At 31.5% G+C, this 21,318-nt stretch overlaps 2 protein-coding genes and 2 pseudogenes across 4 annotated transcripts; 1 reads left to right on the top strand and 3 right to left on the bottom strand.

The window, feature by feature from the left end:
- Positions 1 to 8: 8 nt before the first annotated feature.
- LOC104791485 (putative sucrose-phosphatase 3b) lies at positions 9 to 2,790 on the bottom strand. Of its 3 annotated transcripts, none has more exons than XM_010517393.3 (8): positions 2,281 to 2,790; positions 1,922 to 2,001; positions 1,418 to 1,822; positions 1,123 to 1,317; positions 746 to 1,036; positions 474 to 663; positions 353 to 399; positions 9 to 257 (listed from the first exon to the last, which is right to left on the bottom strand). In XM_010517393.3, the coding sequence occupies exons 1-8, from the start codon at positions 2,444 to 2,446 to the stop codon at positions 168 to 170; spliced, it is 1,464 nt and encodes a 487-aa protein (XP_010515695.1). In that variant the 5' UTR covers positions 2,447 to 2,790; the 3' UTR covers positions 9 to 167. The 3 variants fall into 3 exon arrangements, with proteins under 3 accessions (XP_010515695.1, XP_087309472.1, XP_010515696.1); XM_087453346.1 differs by having other exon boundaries at positions 1,922 to 1,996; positions 2,281 to 2,446; XM_010517394.3 differs by lacking the exon at positions 1,922 to 2,001 and having other exon boundaries at positions 2,281 to 2,610.
- Positions 2,791 to 5,131: 2,341 nt separating this feature from the next.
- On the bottom strand, positions 5,132 to 6,081 carry LOC104699086 (F-box protein At2g26160-like; annotated as a pseudogene).
- A 297-nt stretch (positions 6,082 to 6,378) lies between these two features.
- Positions 6,379 to 7,624, top strand: LOC104699085 (putative F-box protein At3g52320; annotated as a pseudogene).
- A 3,694-nt stretch (positions 7,625 to 11,318) lies between these two features.
- LOC104699084 (uncharacterized) lies at positions 11,319 to 12,452 on the bottom strand. The gene is made up of 2 exons (XM_087456189.1): positions 11,962 to 12,452; positions 11,319 to 11,877 (listed from the first exon to the last, which is right to left on the bottom strand). The coding sequence occupies exons 1-2, from the start codon at positions 12,450 to 12,452 to the stop codon at positions 11,319 to 11,321; spliced, it is 1,050 nt and encodes a 349-aa protein (XP_087312315.1).
- Between the last annotated feature and the right edge of the window lie 8,866 nt (positions 12,453 to 21,318).

Here is a 21,318-nt window from a genome sequence, read left to right as displayed (position 1 = left end):
TTTAGTTATTTGTTTTTTGGAAGAAAACTTTGCCCAAGTATTATTCTTCTTTGGAGATTACCAAAAAAAGTTCAAAACTTATAATGACTATATGGGGGAAAGAGAAGACAAATATTGAAGAATGTTCATACCATATGAGAAAGAGAAGAAACAGTCTCCAAAAATATTCAGAGAATCCAACGACTGTTATCATCATCCTTCACCTCTGCGTCCTCTGACCAAATCTGGTTCACCTTCTCCCACACCAAATCTCCTCCCTGCAGAGATTTCAAATCATTTTTTTTCTTTCATTCAACTGTTCAAGATACTAAAAATCAAAGCTCATTTGATTTGAATTATAAGAATCTGATACCTTTGAGGTGAATTCAACAGTTGTTGTGCAGCATTTACGTTCATCCTCTGCCAATAAAAAACAAACAATTAAAGTTATTGAAAAAATCATATTGCAAAAATGTAATGCCGTTTTTTCTTACCACATTGTTCCCACTTAGCAAACTTCACTATACATTTCCCAGGAGTGTTGTTGTCTGTTACCAGAACCTGATCTACCCAAACCCAAAATTTCTTCCCTCTTTTGTCACCGTAACACATCTCCACCTCATCAATGGTGTCTCTTAGAGATTTCTCGGCACCTGATGGATGTACAAAGACAGCACCTTGGTGCTGAAAATGTTATAAAGAAACAGAGAGGAATTAGTCCGAGGAGACATAAATATAGATTCCATTTTGCAACTAAATTACTCACACATGACTCTTTGAAGCTGGCTATGTAAGTCTCATAGTTGTTGATCTCACCGCGTCTCAATCTCTCGTAGAACAAGTAAAACCTCACAACCTCTTGACCAGGATTCGCAGTATCCCTCTTGCGTTTCAAGAACTCAGAAACGTCTCTTGGAGAAAGATTTGGACCAAGCTTAAAATGACCAATGGCTTGAATAATCCCATCCGCACACCTTTCAGTTGAATGTATAACCTTTGGATTGTCCAAAGCATTTTCAGAACGCCACTTCAATAGCTCTTCTTGGGAATTACTCACCTTCACAAAGCACATTGACAAAAAAAAAACAAGTCAGAGCTTTGTTAAGAATATAGAGACTGTGATGACTGATGAGTGAACATTACCATGACACCGTGGACATCAGGAATGCTAAATAGTTCAGCATCGTGTTCAGAGTCACCACAAGCAAGAGTATTAACCGGGAATATTCCTTCAGCCTGCAGCTTCTTGAGAAGATACTCGAGGGCTTCTCCTTTACCTGCACCTCGCGGTATAACATCCACGTTCTTTCCCCAACTGTAAATTATCTTAACATCCAACTGTAAAAAAAAGTAAAGTAAAGACATTACGTTTCAAGTAACAAAGATCCCACAAGAATTAGAAAACATAAAAAAAGATAATAAGTAATAAACACTTAACGCCACGTTTCTCCAGCAATTGTGATAGTTCCTTGGTCAATGCCTCACCTTTACCTTCATCAATGTAAAAGCTGACCTTGTGTAGCCTCTGCTCAGTTTTTGGCTGAAGAGTTAACTCAGGGAACTTTCTAGTTTCTTCCAAGACTATTTCCCGGTTCCATTTATCACTGTTCAAAGTTTCAACCCAAGCATGATCAGGAACCATGGAGTTACCAAACGCTATCTCGGTTCCTATTGATGTAATGATGATATCAGGGGTCAACAAAGGTTTCTCTTTTCTCAATTCTTTGTAAAGAATTGGTGATCTTGCTGTTGAGAATACTAAAAGAGAGTCACGGCGATAAGCATCTTCCCACAATGAATTGAACCTGAGAAGAGAGAGGTTCTGTTGATCTTGATGATCAACCTGTCAAAACGTGAAAAAAAATCACATCAAGAATCATAATTGTTTCATTTGGCTGAAGAAAAAAACAAAAGAGAGAGTTACAGAACCATCTCCTCCTACCATGGTATGATCAAGGTCTGAGACAATCATGAGAGGAGGATGAGAAATCAAACGCTCCATAGTTACTATATTACTCTGTCCTGTACAGAGGCAAGAGGGTTTTGGCATATGGGTTTTGTTCTTTTAACATTAAAACAATTGGTAAAGAAGAGAGCCAAACAAAAGTAGATAAGAAGCAGGACAAGATTCTATTTACAAGTTGAGATAAAATGTAGATTCTATAACTCATGTCTAACTAAACCCAGTTCAATAACAGATTAAAAAAATTCGATTTTGATACCAATTCCAAGCATCAAACAAGATGAAACCCCCATTAAAACGTTTCTAAGTGAGGAGATGAGTGAGAAGGATCTGAAAACCTTGTGTAAATCGCTTCTTCTTCTTCTTCTGCAAGTTGAGAGAAACGAGAAAAAGGTTCTCTTTTTTTATTTTTGTTTTTGTTTTTGTTCTTTTGTTTGCTTTCCGGAGAAGAAGAAGGAGAAGGAGAGAATAACACTCACACACACTATTCCGCGTGTTGGACATACAGCGATAGTTCAAGGACCACGTAGTTAATGCCGCCCCATCCACCCATAAAGCCAAGATCAACGGTCAGGATCACTCGAGCATTAAAAGAGGAAAAGAATATTTGTTTCTCTCTTGTTCGTTTCTGGTTTAGTTCAGAGTATCTGCAATAGAAAGATTGGGTCTTTTCAACTCCAAAGTCAAAAAAAATTCTTTTAATAGACAAAGTTTCAAACTTTAGGTTTCTTTAAAGATAGTGAACATTTTGAGAGGGTTGTGATAATTGTGTCTACTAAACTTGTGGGCAGTTTCTTTAAAGCATAGTACAAGTATCACTTAGAAATTAATTGGCCTTGGGAATCTGTGGGGACGCTATTGGAAAAATTTCGTAATTTAAAGTGTCTTGATATAATAACTACATTAAGCTTTTTATGGCTATGGAAATTTCCAAGAAGATGAGAAAAGGAAAAAGGAAGAAGAGGGAATTAACATTATTGCATGAATCATAATGATTCTCTTGGGCCGAGTAGCATAAATTCAGACTGTTTGTATACTTTTTTCCGTTTTAGAAAAAACAAACTCTATATTATTATTTTTAGTTTATGCCGTTCAAGTTTTACTTATTTAATATGTTTTATTTACAACATTAATCCCTAACAATTTTTCTAAAACAACATTTTGTAGAAACTAAATTAATGTAACTATTTTAAATCTATCTAATTTGATACGTTTATTATCATAAATAGCTGGACAACATCTATACGATTTTTCCACAAACAACTCTACACATTAAATTTTTAATCCCATAAAAATCTTTAAACCTATTTTAATAGATCTTTAGAGAAAAAATATGTTAGTTTCCCTAAATTATCTTGACTTAATTAATAGTTTTCATTTAATATTTTATACATTTATTGAAGAAATATACATAATATTAGCTTAAAATCGAGAATAGAAACAAACAATATCTCCAATTTCCTAAACAAAGGATAACAAAGAGAACAAGTAAATGCTAACAATAAAACGTGCAATCAAAATCAAATCTTTGTGTTAAAAACTTAAAATACTTATATCAAAAATAATTGTTCGACCAATGATTCTACAAATATGACTATCATATTTAAAGTATATATATATATATATATATTTAGCATTCATTTTAGATTGCAAAAAGATTTGATCACCACAATATTCTAGACTTTTTTTAAAACATAAACCTAACTATTACTACCTCTATAAATAATCTTTCACCAAATACAAAACAAATTAGCATATCAATGTTTTATCAATATAACGTTTTTTTGGCATTAGTCCCATATAGGATGAGTTAAGTAGAATTGTTATTCTCTTTTAAACACCTTTAAATGTGTACCACATAGCAAATATATTACTAAACTATACATATACCACATGTTGTATCACTTCAAAAAAATCCTATAATTTCAATACTATCATTAAAAACCTCTAAAATCTTATAAAATTTAATATAATAATAAAAATATCCTGTGGATGAAATTCTAAAATTTAAAACCTTAGAAAATAATTGAAGAAATTAATTATTAACTAATTTCATAAATTAGAAAATTGTCATATGTGTTTGAAATTTATTAACTTGCATATTCTACCCACATATATATATATATAGATATATCTATATATATAGATGCACTGCATAGTAACATGATCTGTTTACTTTTATAACAATGAATTTTAATTGATAAATTAAAAGTGAAAATAATTAATTTTTATATACATTAAAAACATAAAATAACTATTACTTCTCACATATCTCTATATGATTCTACATAAAAAAAACACAATCAAGCGGTGTACCGCGGGTCAAAACTTAGATAACATAGTAACATTTATATTAAAAAACAAAAAAAACTTAACCATTTAATTTAAAATCATATATGAACATTAAAATCGTCCCGTAAATTCAATAAATAGTTATATGTATATAATTTAAAAATTAATAAAACAACATCAAAATAACAAACAAATATAATATACGTATTTAAATATTTAAAATTTTAAAAATATAGTCCCACGGTGTACCGCGGGTTAAATCCTAGTTATGTATACAAAGTTAAAAACTATTTAATGTTTTAAAATTTCCATAGGCTTGTTGTAGTTAATTTCCTTATTTCCATCAGCTTTTAATTTCCAATTAAAACGAAGAATAGGACATTATCATTATTACAAGGAATAGGAATTATCAGTAAAAATTAACATACAGTATATTTTTTATACGCTAGTCTTAATTTTTTCTTTCTGGTATACTTTAGTCATTTTCCGCCTTAATTAGTCAACATTAAAATTAATAAACGATTGCCAACATTTATAAAATCTGATATTTGGATCTCATATATAAAATTGATCGAGATTTAATCTTCCCAGACAAAGGGAGGAGAGAACATGTGAAAACAACTCTGAGTAAAAGAATTAGCCATATGGATGATATGTACTACCATCATCAACCTTGAACACTGCCATCATCAACCTTGAACACTACCATCATCAAGCTTGATCACTCTAAGTCTCTAACAGCGTCGCCTTTGATCATTGCATAATTCCAAAGTTTATATATATTATTATTATTATTAGTGAAGTAGGTATAATTCTTCGAAAGTCCATAGTACTCGGAACTAACATCATCATCCTTGACTAATCTCTCATCTTCTTTCGCCACTCATTCCAACATTATCAATGAAGTAGATAGAACAAAATGTACGTAAAACAAATGTCCCTAACCACAATGAGTGCCTTGTCTTCCAAGGAACTAACCTCAACCCATTTTGCCCACTCTTCCTCCATCTTGTAAACCTTTAAACCAACGGTCCTCTCGATACCAGCTTCCTCTAGGCGAAGTTGATTAATAATGCATAAATCTCCACAATAGTCCGCGAATCTCTTGTCTTTGCAACATTCATATCCGTAGTAGTCCATTGGAGTTGAAGGTGTGAATTTAACGAGGCTGAGCTGTGATAAATTCATCCACCAAATTGCGCCGGTTACATGTAAGGCTTATATAGACTTGTCCTCTGTGAAGTATAATGTCCGAGAAATCTTCACCTTGGTTTTTGATTTTTGTCCAAATTCCACTTTCTTCTCCACTCTTGCAGTACCAGATTTTCTCATCGTGGCCGATTGCGAAATACATATTGTCTAGGAAAACTACTCTAGACAACATATGTGATGGTCGTTTTCTATGGTTCAAGTCTTCAATGAATTAGTCATCATATACATGAATCTCGTACGATTTGCGAATCTCTGAAATCCCAAAGTTCAATAGGTCTAGTGTTCGGCGCCGGCGGCAAGAGGTGATGAGCTGGCGAGAGAGAGGAGACCAAGAGACTAGTCTTACTTGATTCAGAGACTTTTCTGGTTCTGATCAGCCACCCTTTGTTAGAACATGAAGAAGGGACAGTTACACGGAAGAAAGTAGTGGGAGAGAGATCAAGAGTCTATATCTCCTCGTTGGAGGAAGGAAGCTTGCGTTGAAAGCTGTTCGATAGACCCTGTTTGGTAGAAGTCGCGGAACGCCAAGATTTACAGATGCTACGGATACGGAGGACGTCGACGTTGGATTGAGAAGCGGTTTGCAGTAAAATCGATGAGTTCTTCAGGTAATCAGACCACTCAGGTTTGTCCATCTTTGGATTAATCGACGAGAGAGCAATGGACGAGCTCTCTCTGTTTTTTTTTTTTTAATTACTTGTCTAAAAAAAAGTTCAAAACAGAAACCCTAAGATTAAAACATCAAAAGTATTTATATTCGATATATCTTAACCTAGAGAAAAGATAAATCCCGAATCTGCTGAGTTAGGGTTTCCTTTTTCTTGTTTTTTTTGGCGAATAATAAATAAAGTAAGTAGAAGTTTAAAATATAATAGTGAGTTTTGTCATTAAAATTACATACACATTAATTCGAGACACAAATTTGTGAAACCATGGGAGCGTGTTCATCAAGTCTTGCGATTGTGCATTACCAAAAAAAAAAAGTCTTGCGATTGTAAAAGTTTTGAGGAAAAAGAAAAAGATGGCGTTACCAGAGATCCCTGAAGAGGTGTTGATCGATATCCTAATCAGATTGCCGGTGAAATCTCTGATGAGATTTAAGTGCGTCTCAAGGATATGGCTTTCCCTTATCACCTCTCGATACTTTACCAACCTTTACCTTAAAGCCTCATCACGCCGACGCGTGTTCTTGTATGCGAAAAAGCAGAGCGAGTATGCGTTGCTCACATCATCGACTCATGATCACTCGGACACAACATCTGTCTCTGTGTTTGACCAAGATTGGAACATGCCGGGAATGGAAGAGCACTTCTTGAACGCTGATCGTGGCTTGGTGTGTTTCCAAGCTGGGACGAGAGTTCGAATTGGTAACCTTAACACAAGGCAGCTCGTGGAATTGCCAATTGTTATGAATTCTGAAGGAAAAGGTAACGATCATGTATTGTACTATTTAGGACACGATCCTGTTCATGACGAATACAAAGTTCTTAGCATAGTTTGGGAGCTCGTCAACAAGGAACGTATAGTAGTGAGATCAGAACATCGAGTATTGGTACTTGGAGCTGGAGCATCATGGAAAAAGACTAAATGCCACATTACCCATAGACCCTATATAGCCCATTATCCTCCTCCCCGCGAGGTATCTCCATCAACGGTGTTTTGTATTATAGGGCTTGGACTAATGCACATAGATATGTGCTTATGAGTTTTGACTTGAGTTCTGAAGAGTTCAATTTGATTGAATTACCCTGTGACGCTGGCATATACCAGAGATTCTTTTGGGGGTGTCTCATGAACTACAAAGGAAAAGTAGCTGTTTTTGATTGTAATAGTTTTATTGGTGATTCTATTATAAATGTTTGGGTAGTTGAAGATGCCAACACGAGTCAATGGTCGGATAAGAATAGTTTTGTTTTGCCAACTCTTAACTTCTATCTTGGAGATTGCTTAGCGATAGATGGCACATGTGGCAGTGGCAAGGTTTGCGTTAGAAAGATAGATTACTGGTGGTCGAATAAACAGCCCTCACACTTTTTTATATATGATTTGGAGAGGAATGAGATAACTCGAAGGCCTGATATTATAACTGGTAGCTTCAAGGATAGCTTCAAGGATACCAATTGGTCGCAGTCAATTTTTTGGAATGATGTTGAGAGCATCATGTACTTGGAAATCTAAATTTTGTAATATGTTATATATATAAAAATTTATTTGAATAACAAAGAGATTTTAGGCGAAGTAATAAGCGCCACTCGAACCAGCGAACTCTACTCTTTTGCGAGAGATAGTAACATCATGTACAAGACCTTAGTCAAATTCCGATTGTTTTAGTAAGATACTTGAAAACAATTAAGCACAATGAAACTCACTCTCTGTCTCGCAATAATCGAGGATCCTCAATATGAGTAGGCCCAAACTACAAAACTTTATGATACATAACCTGATAAGGCAATGCATGAATTGATCAACGAAGAAGAACAGTAAAAGTAATTAAGATGAAAGTTGACGTTAGATACTAACAACATTCATATACACTATACATAACATCTAGTTTATAGTTTAGTAGAAAATATCCCACGCGATGCGAGGTTTATGTATGTATTATTAACTTGAAATATAAATGAAGTTTTTATTCAATTATATATGAAATATATAGATGTAATTATTAATATATGTCTTAAAAAATAATATTCATAATACTACGATTAACCTACAATTTATAATTTATATATGTTATATAGTGTTTCATAGAAGGATCATGAAAAAGAGGAAAGTTAAAGTAAATATTACTAAATATTTTTGATTACAATGTATTGTTGAAATTATTTAAACAGTATGTTACTATAGTAATACGACCATTACTTATATCAAAGTCAACTATATATGGTATTTTCGTTAAATAGTTAAGATAAACTATATATATATATATTTTTATATATTTTTTATATTTTTTGTTTTTTTTGGAAAATAAAAAACTGATATATAAGTAGTCTAGAAAGAAAAGTGTAAGATCTTACTTATTTTTTTTTATAGATAATTTTATGTCTTCCTATATATTAATTTTATTGTCATCATCTAAAGGTAATAGTTAAAAAAAAATAGTTTTATGTATGATAAGTCAATTTTAAAATAATTTATTAAAACAATATCACAAAAACAAATACCTTATACTATAAGTTTAACCAGTTTTTATAAAAATTCATGAAAATAAAAGTGTGTGAAATTTAATATAATTTTTATTTTCTATATATTGTCTCTATTTCTAATCATTTTAATATAATAGTATGATTAACAATAAATTAAAATTTGAAATTATTGTTTTATGTTATATCATAGGGTGATAAAGCAATTATGTTATGATACAATTATGGTTTTTTAATACATATAATTTAAACACAATCAAAATGTAACTTATAAATTACTATTAAATAGGAATTTGAGTTGTGTCTTTAATAAAACATATATGATTATTGATTATAATGTGGGTTTTTATATATTAGAAAATCTTTTATATTAAATTAGTCTATCATAAATTAATTTGGTTTCAGTTTTTACTTTGAAATGTATGAAACCATTTTATAGTAATACCTTACTTTGATATATAAATTATGTTGTTTTATATATTAATTTTATTTTCATATTTTTTTTTTCAGATTTTATTTTTATATCTAAAAGTAATAGTTAACAACAAATAATTTTATAACATGATAAGTCAATTTTAACGGGGTATCGCTGCTTCGTAGATGGATCTTGGAAACAGAGTGATCCGCTTGCTGGTGCGGGATGGGTTTGTTCATCGTTTCAGGACCCGACGCTGACTAAAGGAGCTACTAATGTATAACGAAGTCTCTCCCGTTTATATGCCGAAGTAGAAGCTTTCATTTGGGCCATACGGTGCATGATCGGTCATGACTTAAGAGATGTGGCATTCTATACAGACTGTTCAGACTTGGTGAATATGGTGTCTTCTCCTTCGGACTAGCCAGCTTTCTCGGTGTACCTAGACGACATCATGGTAGACAGAGCAGAATTTTCGACTTTCTCGTTATCTCTTATCTCTAGAAACGCAAATGTAAGTACGGATTCTCTGGCATGCCAAACGCATACCTCCCCGCATCATGTTTTGTATGTAAACAATTTCCCTACAAATTGGCTCGTTTGAGCTAATCTTTTGTTGACAAAAAAAAAAGAAGTCAATTTTAAAATAATTTATTAAAACGATATCATAAAACATATATCTTATACTCTAAGTCTAACTAATTTTTTATAATAATTCATGAAAATAAAAGTGTGTCAAATTTAATCTACATTTTTTTTTCTTCTATAAATTGTATCTATTTCTAATCATTTTAAAATAAATAGTATAATTAACAATAAATAATTTTGAAACTATTGTTTTCTATTATTTCTTGGGGGAGATAAAACAATTATGTTATGATACCATTTTTTTTAGTACATATGTTTTAAAGACAGTCAAACTGTAACTTATACAATACTATTAAATACAAATTTGAGTTGTGTCTTTAATACATTATATATGATTATTGAATATAATATGATTTTATATATATATTTGAAATTGTTCCATATTTTTAAATTAGTCTATCATAAATTAATTTGGTTTCAGTTTTTATTTTAAAAGTATGAAACCATTTATTTTTATTTGGTTTCAATTTGTTTATATTTTTTAGTTGGGTTGATCAGTACTTTTTTTAGGTTCTATGGTATATGATTTCATTATAAAATATATTATAAGCTAAAACTAAAAAATGGAAGGAAGATATTTTTGTAACAATGTTGAAATTCAAAAAGCAAACTATACAATAATTATCTTGTTTTTAACAAACTATATGCCATATAAGATACAAATATAATAAAGTCAAATAAAAAATAGTATGTGAAGTTTAAAATTAATGAGAATGGTATGTGTCACAAAAGTAGAGTGCCAAATGTCACATTGTTAAGAAAAATTAGAAAAAACCTTCTTTTATTATATAAGATACAGAATAAAATACTGTGGGGTTAAGGTTAAATGATTTCCAAATATTTTTTGTTTTTTGATAAATATGTGAATAATGATGATTTCCAAATTAAAATGAAAGTTGTCTTTTGCGAACCGATTAAATGATTTCCAAGTTGTGTTCACATAACTTGACATGAATCACTTTATACTGTGGGGTTAAAGTTATTAAAATTTAAAACAATGAATTAAAGTTACTTATCTATGTTTTTTTAGTGTAGAATAATATACAAGTTTTAAACCATTAATTAATAATGGTTTGTATACTGCTGCTTCCGTCTATATCTCTTAGACCTGCAGTCTAAATTTGAAATCACGGAGAAAAGGAATGAGGGAGCAAGGGTTTACAAATAGATAGGCGCAGCCGCGCAGCTTGTTAGAGCCGCAACATACAAACAAAGAGACCCGAAAGCAAACTTAAAGGACAAGAAACATAATTCTGAGTATGTGTGTTTTTTGTTGGCTCTTGTACTCTCCTTTTCTTTTCTTCCTTTTTTTTTTGTGATTGATCAGATTCTTGTGTCAAGTTACGACAGGATTTTGTAAACACAAATCTATAAATTAATTTAAGTCTTGTAGTAGGAAATTGAGAAATGAAAGAAAGACCACCGTGGCCTTACCTATGCTGCACCGAGACGGGGACGGGAACGGGAAACGGATACAGAGACAGAGACGGGAAACGGCGAAGTAAATATTTAGGGGTATGAGTACGGCAGGGGTATGTCAGTTTTATAATATATAAAATATAAAAATATCCATATATTAGTAAAATAAAATAAATAAAGTCACTTATAAAAAAAATTTCATGAAACAAAACATGACTATAATATATTAAATAATAGTTAAAATAAATTATTCTATGAGAAACTCATTCTCAAGATCGGGCTCATCTAATGAAAGATTAGCAAACTCCAAAAATCCGACATCTTCCATGGTATCATATGAATCTCCACCAACATCCCACATCTTGGTCTTTTCATCCTCATATTGACCAGAATTCCTTGATAAGTGGCGTAGATTGTTGTGAATGTAAACCAAGTCTTCAGCACGGCTTGGATTTAACTTATTTCTTCTGAGTGAGTGAATAAAGTTGTAAGTACTCCAATTGCGCTCAGCACAAGATGATGAACTAGGTTGACCAAGCAATTTAAAAGCCAAAGCTTGGAGACATGGAGTATCAGCACCAAATTTAGCCCACCAACGAATGGGTTCCATAGTACCCATTCCTACAATGCATGATAAATCTGCAAAATGACCAGTCCTCATGGAGAATAATGCATACTCATTAAGAACCTTAGTATGCTCATCATCATTAGGAAACAATCTTCGAAAGCATTTCGTTCTCTCACGAGAGATTTCACCATCTCTATAGGGACCTTTTCTTGTAGCATCCTCATTAAGCCATACATCACTATAAAATCTGCAACAAATGAAAACTATTATATATTGTCAATGAAATAAAATAAAAAAGTTAAACACATAATTTAAAATTTACCTAAGATTTAAAGAGTGAGCTAGACAATGTAGGGGAGTGTTATTCTTCGTCCAACGAGCCACTAAGATCTCATAAACAACAGTGTAAAAGACACTATATTCAGACATTTGACGGTTTTCTTTCTTGTAGATCTCAAGCTTCACCTTCTCAATCATAGAATCCCACATCTCATACACCAAATGAAGGCATGGCTTGTCAGTGTCACAAAACCTAATCATATCATATATAGGTCTTGTGAAATCAATGATATAAGAAACTTTTTCCCACCAATCATCATCCACAATCTTCTCTTTAACAAAGCTTGCTCTCCCCCAATTATCCTCTTTATAAGTAGACCACTCCTCACTTATGACCATAGCTTCAAGACCTCTTTTGATAAGCTTCAATCTCTTAAGCATCACAATGATGGAAGCAAAACGAGTATCAGCAACTGATAGTAATTTAAGAGGACTGAACTTGTTGAACATTGACAGCCTCATGTTGTGGTTCATGATGAAATTTTTTATTGCCATCGCATCGTCATGAATTATTGTTATCCAACTGCATTCATTATATGTTACGACATTCGTTTCCACATTCTTTGCTGCACATATGTTCTTCAAGGCCAGATTAAGTGTATGGACAACACTTGGTGTCCAATAGATGTGAGGAAACATGCATTCAATAATCTCACCGGTCGCCTTACAATTTGCTGCATTATCAGTGATGATTTGCACGACGTTTTGATGACCCACCTCATTGAGAACCTCTTTCATCAAATCAGAAATGAAGAATTTATCTTTCACTTCGCCAAAACAATTCACAGCCTTGAGAAATATAGGACCACTAGCAGAAGTAGCAATGAAATTCATCAGAGGTTTTCTTGTAGGATCACTCCAACCATCTGACACAATCGTCAATCCTTTTTCTTTCCATGTTAGCTTTAGTGGTTCTAATAACTTCTCAACATGAGTTCTCTCTTTCTGTAGCAAAGTTGTCCTCAACTTATTATAACCAGGAGGCACATAACCATCAATGTTGTGGGAAGCAGCAAACTGGTAGGACCTGTGATAATGCGGATTTCTTGCAAGATTAAATGGCAATCCTCCTGTGTAAAACATCCTTGCAATTTCCTGATCCAACTGGTCTCTGATTTCAATACCAAATGCTTTCTCAATAGGGGAGATGACAGACTTTCTTTTTTTAGAGCTAAAACTTGTTTCACAAGGTAAAGGAACCTCTCTAGCTCCACTCTCGTTTTTCTTCTTCTCAAAATCATCTTCTAACCCTTGCATCTTTTGTCTTTCACTCTTAGTTACTTTCGGACAAGAATTTACACCAGCGTTTTTCAATCCAAGCAGATGTGCTCTCACTCTCGAATAAGATCCCCCCTTGGTTTCATTACATATCTTACACTTAAACTTCCAAGTTCCTCCTGTTGTTCCTTGCTTCTGAATTTTAGTCGCGTAAGCCCATAATGGAGCTTCACCGTTTTGACTAGATCCACTATCAATATCGACATTATCACTGTTTTCTTGAGTAGCCATATCAATAATCAACCTACATATAAATATTAAAAAGTTACGTAGACGTAAGTTAATAATCAACCAACGCTTATAAAATATATAATCAAACAATATAAAATATATAAACGTAAGTTACATAACTTATCAACTACTATGTTTATAAGTTTCGTTGTTTCGATCTATAAACACTGATTAAACAAAGATTTGACTTATATTAAATTATTAAGAAGCTTCAGAGTTGGGACATACCTTTTGCAGAGCTAAACAGAGAAGTTCGTCTTCACCAAAAATAAAAAACGGAGAAGTTTGTGTGTTTTGGTTTTGCGATGAACGACGTCGACGTGAAGTAAGAATGCAAAAAGATGAGATATATATAACATTGATATTTGTAAACCCTAATTAGACAATATTTAAAAGGTTAATTTTCCTTTTCTTTTTTGGACAATAGAAGAAAAACAGTTAAATTTCCTATTTTACAATAGAAACGTTTCAGAAACGTTTTTGATTAGAACCGTTGCCATCCCCATAAACTATTGCCGTCCCCACCGTGTGCAAAACGTCCCGGAGACGTTTCCATGTTGTTTCTTCGCCGTCCCCATACCTGAAACGTTTCCGAGACGGGAGACGTCATGGAACTGCCGTCCCCGTGCTTCATAGGGCCTTACCACACCAAAGATCCCTGAAGAAGTGTTGATCGATATCCTAATCGGATTACCAGCGAAATCTTATAATAATAACTACAAGAGCACCGATCACTTCCTTGTATGTGTGGTAGTTGAATGACATGAGACATGCAACGCATCCTAACAATAAGAATTGGAACTTTCTGCAAACAGAAATGTTTGGAATCATATACCAGAGTTCTTAACTTTCACTCGAAAAGCTAAGCTGCAATAATTAATGCAAAGGAAGACTTAGGAAACAAAAATTTAACCTCTTATTCTCAATTCAGCAATAAAATATACAACAACTAGAAAGAAAAGAAAAACACATGTAACACCAAGTCAATTTCTTAACTAAATTAAGGGAATTTTGATTTAAAAGATGTTTATTTTAAAATTTGTCCATCTATGACTTTTTTGGAAAAATTTGGTGTATTAGGTTTTATAATAATTAGAATTCGATTTTCCCTTATTTGACAACTTATAGAAATAAAATCTAATTTTTTAAACATATTCCAAAACATCTAAGTCATAAAGAGTCTTTCCTTAGAGATTATTTTTTCCTAAAATCTCATAAAAGAACAAGGGAGAATTGGAAATAAAGGATATTTTTTTTTAAATGTCCAAATATACTTTATTTTCACAATTTTGGTCATTTAGGTTTTATAATAATCATAAACCAGTTTTACCCTTACTTTTACATAAACTTAAATAATAAAAATATAAATTGCTAATTTAAAATTTTTTTTTTTTAAAAAACTTCTTAACTACCCGACGACTCGCTCGAATCCAAACCATAACCCTAACCCCCTTGTGAATCTAAGTTACATGTAGACAGATACGGCTAATTCTGCTGTGACTTTCACGATTAACCCTCTGAGTAGCGGCGACGACGATCTAGATGAGACAATGTCGGCGCTTTCTCCTCCTCTGTCGCTTCCTTGCAGGCAGGAGACGTCTTCTTGGGACTATTTTGACACTTGTGATGATTTTGATAACTTAAGATTTGTAGGGCTAAGTGAACAAACAGAGATCGATTGTGATGCACCAGTTGTAGGGATTAGAGAAGTTTATTCAAGGCTCAGTGACTTTGCAAGACTCGTCGAGTTTTAAAGCAGAGGAAACAGAGTTGTGAAGATGATGATGATGAAGCTAGAAACAGTGAAAGAGAAGATCCATCAGAGTATATCACACATAGAGCTAAAGAATTTGTCCCCACCATGAAAGATATAAAGCATAAGTTCTTTAGAGCTTTTGAATCTGGCAAAGAAGTTCCAAGAATTCTTGAAGCTAACAAGATCAGAGTCAGATTTTCTGATATAGCAGGTCTTAGGTCTGTTTGCTTTATGTAAAAGGGTGTTGATATGAAAACTGAAATTGAAGCTTGATTCGTGAGTGTTTATTTTGTTAACCAGGAAAGCGGAATTCAATAGCGGTTCTTGCATCTTTGAAGCGTGGTTGTTGTAGAGGGAAGAGTTCTTCACCGGTTTCTCAAGGTCTGTTTTTTTTTTTTTTGGTTTGATAAATATTTAGTTTCCTTTTTCAAAGATTCAATTTCAGTTTCTATATAGAAAGATTCACTTTCTATATTTAGTGATATCTACAATTTTCAGAGTATACATTCTATATTTCTGTAATATATATCTACTAATTTTCGCAGAGATAGAGTAAAAGGAATAAAACATATTATAACTTTTTCAGAGCATAGAAGGTTTATACTAAAAAAGTTTAGAACATAGAATAAACCGTAGAATACATATTCTGCATATCGTGAATTTTGAATTTCAGACTACTAAACTATTTAGAACAAAAACCTTTTCTGAAATTAGTATAACATGTACAAAATGTTATAATACAAAATCAGGTATTTTCAGAACAGTAGGAAACATTTTCTAAATATTCTATATCAAATTTTATCTACCAAAAAAATATGGTATAATTTTTTTTTTTGAAAATATTTATATTACCTCAGTAATTGTATATCTACATATACACCTAAATTTCACTTCTTAAAACTTGTTGAATTTGGATTTATTAATTTGTATGGGTATTTTAGGTAAAAATGACAATTTTAAAATAAAGGTGTATATGGACAAACATTTTTTTAGTGATCCATTATTTCCAATTATCCCAAAGAATAATAATAATAATTCTAAAAACCCTTCTCCTACACCATAAAAAAAAAATTTGCCAAACCAGATATTTTTGTTTTTCTTCGCTGAAGATAAAGCTACTGTGATTCTCCTACGTTTTGTTCTTCTCTTCTGGCTTTTAGATTGTTTCTATTTCATTGATTAATTTATGTAGTAGGGTTATAGTATGGTTTTGATAAGCAACCTAGATCTTTAATTTTTTATTTATATAGTTTGGTTATTTTTGCTTCTCACAATGAATGTTAACATAAACACTCTCTTTACCATCATCTATATTATTATTTTCACAGCATTTTTCAGAAGAAGGCTTGAAGTTGGGCATATTTACATTATATGCTATCGTAATTAAAACATTTAATACAAATTTTTTTTTAAGAAAAAAATAATTTAGGAAAATCGAGTATGGAAATATATATATTTCTCTAAATATCTGAACAACATCAATTTCTATTTTCCTTTTTAATTACAAGTTTTAAAATGTTTTAATGAAAAAAGAAACTATAGTATCTTACCTTATTCAATTTCGATTTTCCATAGTTAGTTTGACATTATACATGTTTTCCATTATACATAAATTGTATAATGTTTTCTATGTTAAAATGGATAGAGCAATTGATGTCAAAATGGGTAGAAAAGAATATAAAAATAAACTAATAATGTATGATTTTATTATACTATATATATATATATATATTTTTGTTTTAACCTCCACAAAATGATATATGTTTTTTTGACTAAAAACATGTGTCATTTATATAGTTATGATGTCAAATACATATATATATATATATATATATATATCCTGTTGCACAATTTAAATAGTGATTACATCAGATTTAGTCATATGAGTAATATCAATAATATTATATGTGTAAATATCAATAACAATACTAAAAAAAACAACAATAATTTATGGAAAATTTTATTTATCCACGGGTCCAAACCTAAACTAAAAATAATCATAAGAATGTGATGGGAATTAGGTTAATATTAGTGCAATTATATATTTTTGCGGGTTGGTTTAAAAACACAAACAAAATATTTTAAAACTTAATTTTATATGAAAGGAGTTAAAAACCAACACTAACCCGCTCCATCATACTCATAGACAAAACTAACTATTTCTTTTAATAACTATTTTTTTATATATCCACGGGTCCAGACCTAGACTAAAAATAAGGATTTAAATCTCTCTGGCCCCTGCATCTAAATTTCCATTCTATTTAGCCCCCCTAATAAAGAAAATATATTTAAATGTTTATTTTTGTTCTGATAATTAGTAAAAGACTAATAAATTTAGGGTTTTTAACATATTTACAAATCCAACCTTATTTTGGATCTAAACCCATATTTTTTCAGATATCCATATCAATTTTGGATCTTAAATCCCCAAATCTTTGACAAAACCCTTATTTTTTTTATTATCTTTTTTTCTTCTCGTCTTTCTTCTTCTCTGACTCTAGTCGACAGTTGCAGAGGAAAATCAATCTCATTACATCTTTTATCTACTACTTATCTTTTTTTTTGTCGTCTGTTTCTCTCAATCCCCTTTCTTCTTCTCTTTGGAGAAATCTGCCGTGAGAAATCGAAATTCGTCGTTAGTTTTCTCTCAGCTGTCGGTCATTGTAAGCCATTCTCTTTGTTTCTTTCTTTTGATCTCTAATTCGACTAATTGTTGGGTTTAGTTCTCTGAATTGTGTGAAAAGGATTTGAATTTTGTGAGTTTTGAGTTTGGGAAATGTGTTGGTGAAATGATTTCGTGAACTGTGTTAAAAAAACATTTTATTTCTTATAATTATGTAGATAGATAATGAGATTATGTGAGTTTGTGTTCAGATTGTGAGTTTGTGTTTGGATTGAGTTTGTGAGATTGTGTGAGTTTGAGTTTGTGTGAGTTTGAATATGTGTGAGTTTGAGTTTGTGTGAGTTTGAGTTTGTTTTTTTGTTTGGATTGTGTGAGTTTATCTCTTTGCTTTAGATAATGAGATTGTGTGAGTTTATCTCTTTCCTTTAGATAATGAGATTGTGTGAGTTATCTAGATAATGAGATTGCTTTTGAAATTTTGATACCACCATTATTTCTTGATTTTCATAATTTGTGGTTGTTATATACAAAGTAACTTTAAAAAACTAAGGTTGTTTATGTAAGAATTTGGATTTCTATGATTTAGATTTGTTTTTTACATGTGAAGTAGATCTATATGTTAAAATTGTGTGGTTGTTATATACAATGTAATCTTAAAAGACTAAGTTTTTATATTTTGGTTCTAAGTTTTATAATTTAATAAAATTCTGCAAATTAAGCAAGACAATATATTATAGTTGTACCAGTTGTATTTAGTTGTACCAAGACAAAACAAATCAAATTTGTACAAATACAATGAAATTAATTAGAGTTGTACCTGTTAAAACTTAGTTGTATGAAACATAACAAATAAGTTTCACAGACAAATACAAACACAAACACTAATTATATAATTTGGTATTCCCTTATAGTTCGGGAATGAAAAAGGGAAAGTAACTAACTCTTAGATTTTTCATAGGCTCATCTACCCTTATCTTACTACATATCTTCTCAACCAACTTAGCATTTGATACATCACTAGTGATGTCTTCTTAAGAAAAGAATACACTTTCTTATCCTCTCTTGAAATCCATCGTATATTTTCTCTGATACTTGAATAGTATCCATCATAATGAAAGCGTATGACTGAAGTATTTTCATTGTCAACTGCAAAAGAAAGAGAAAGAAAACGGTCCCTAATTTTACATTTTTTCGTAGCAGTCCATAAACATAGTTGTACTCATTTGTCTCAGTTGCACTAAATTTTTGTATTAGTAGTTTTCTATCCAATGGTTCCAGTTGTCCCATATCTACAATTCCAAATTTTTTTACAAATGTCGCATTTTTTTGGGTTAATGAGAGAGGAGAGAGAATGTTTATTATATTGGTTATTTTTATTTCTTTTTTAAGATTTAAATTTATAATATAATATAAGAAGGGTATGGTGGGATTTTAATAATATTGAAAAGGAAATGGATAGTGAGAATAAGTGGAGGATTTTTCAAATTGGATTTGAACTAAAAGGGGCTAGAGAGATTAAAAACCTAAAAATAATCATAAGTATATTTTTGCGGGTTGGTCTAAAAACACAAACAAAATATTTAAAACTTAATTTTATATGAAAGAAATTAAAAACCAACACTAACCCGCTCCATCATACTCATAGACAAAATTAACTAATTTCAAATTGTTGAATAAACTTTAAATAATTTTACGTGAATAAACTTTAAATAATGTTATACTAACTACAAGGTATTATACATATTAACAGATGTTTACTTTCACAACAACTAATTTTGATTGATTAAATTCCAAAATAAAATTTTTTGATTAATTAAATTTCAAATGAAAATAATAATTTTTAAATAGATAAAGAAAATAAAATTACAAATAACTCAATATTATTGTAAAAAAGTTTAAAACATATATTTGATCCAACATTATGTTTTTTTAGTAAGTTATATAAAATATACAAAAATTAATAATCTTGCGGTGTACCGCAGGTTAAAACCTAGTATCTCTCATAATTGAGTTCATACTAATTTATTTTATTTTATTAATTTTTTGGGGGAAAAATAGAAAAAGAACATAGTGTAGATTGTAGAAAATAAACGGTAGAATTCGTCTTCTAACTTCAGTAGAACATAGAGTAATGTGTAGAATACATATTCTAATTTTCGTAGAACACCGACAAAATCTGACTTCTAAAATTTTTAGAAGATATATCTATTCTAAAATTTTCAGAGAAAATACAATACGTAGAATTCGTAATCTACAAATTTCAGAACATGTAGAGTACGTAAAATTCATAATCAATATCTTGAGAATATATACAAATTGCAGAAAATGTATTCTAAATGTTGCAAAACAATTTTAATGTGAAAATCATCATGTTTTCATCAAAAACATTTTTTGTCAACCTTAATCTTCCTCTTCCTTACTTGTTAATTTGTTTCATTCATTTTCTATTTTGAAATTGCTTAAAAGTTGATTTCATGTTTTAAAAGGGTAATTTAGGCATAATCAACAATTTACTGTAGAAAGCATAGATGGACAAATTAAAAAAGAAACATCCTTTTAAATCAAAATTCCCCTAAATTAATCTATACATATGATCCCACACACTCTCTTTTTTTTTTGTCAAACAACTTGCATTCATTAATCAACATGCAAAGTTCTTACAACAAAGCTTAGAATACAAGATAAAGAGGCATTCCCCAATGCCAAAATAACATAGGAACAAAGAAAAGATAGGATTAATCGGCAATAGGTTCTTGAGAGCTTTGAGCCAAATTCTTGAAGGAGTTTTGGTACATGTGAGATCAAGATTGTCGATAGCTCTTCCATGGACAAGCCAACGGATGAGGAGATTGCCACTGTCATCAGACTGGTTGGCGTTAATAAAGGGGTCAAAGCTGAACTTCTCTCCGGTTTGAGGAAGCCTACACGAAGTAGTAGCTTGACAAGTTTTCGAGCAAGGTTTGTGGAGCTCTGGGGCTTAAAGATGTTTGGTAGAGTTGCCATAGATAGAGAAAGACCTTGATCAAACCAAAGCCGTAGACTAAACTCGGACCAATTGGAGATAGTATCCAATTACCAAAGAACATCAAGCAATAGGATTCATGGGTCAAAACCGAAAGAGATATTATAACCAAGGTTCTCAAGGAATAAGAGAGACGCCACAACAACAATGATGCTTTACAACTCAAATGGAATCCACAAAGTTCGTAAACTTGACCACACCATTGGCTAAAATTGGGCGTCAAAAAGAGAAATAAATTCTCGTACCTGGGCTTACAGAGGTTTAGAGCTGGACCAACCATTGTGTGGATTATTTCCCTGAATTTGGTAGATTGTACATGCTTAGGCTCATAGATCACGGTATATGGAAACATGGGGTTGAGGAAATTTCGGTAACCACCGCTCCGTAGAGGCGGAGTCATAATGTCGATATTCCTCTCTCCATTGATGTT

The sequence above is a fragment of the Camelina sativa genome, chromosome 6 (genome assembly GCF_030686135.1).
Source record: "Camelina sativa cultivar CO46 ecotype springtype chromosome 6, ASM3068613v1".
NCBI classification, from domain to species: Eukaryota; Viridiplantae; Streptophyta; class Magnoliopsida; order Brassicales; family Brassicaceae; genus Camelina; species Camelina sativa.
This window is presented reverse-complemented; position numbering and strand designations above follow the sequence as displayed.

Coding starts and splice junctions, on each gene's coding strand:
- LOC104791485 (XM_010517393.3), bottom strand. CDS start 2,446: ATGTCCAACACGCGGAATAGTGTGTGTGAGTGTTATTCTCTCCTTCTC. Junction 1,823..1,921: donor CAGACCTTGATCATACCATG/GTAGGAGGAGAT, acceptor ACGTTTTGACAG/GTTGATCATCAAGATCAACA. Junction 1,318..1,417: donor AATTGCTGGAGAAACGTGGC/GTTAAGTGTTTA, acceptor TTTTTTTTACAG/TTGGATGTTAAGATAATTTA.
- LOC104699084 (XM_087456189.1), bottom strand. CDS start 12,452: ATGAACCACAACATGAGGCTGTCAATGTTCAACAAGTTCAGTCCTCTT. Junction 11,878..11,961: donor GCTCACTCTTTAAATCTTAG/GTAAATTTTAAA, acceptor CAGATTTTATAG/TGATGTATGGCTTAATGAGG.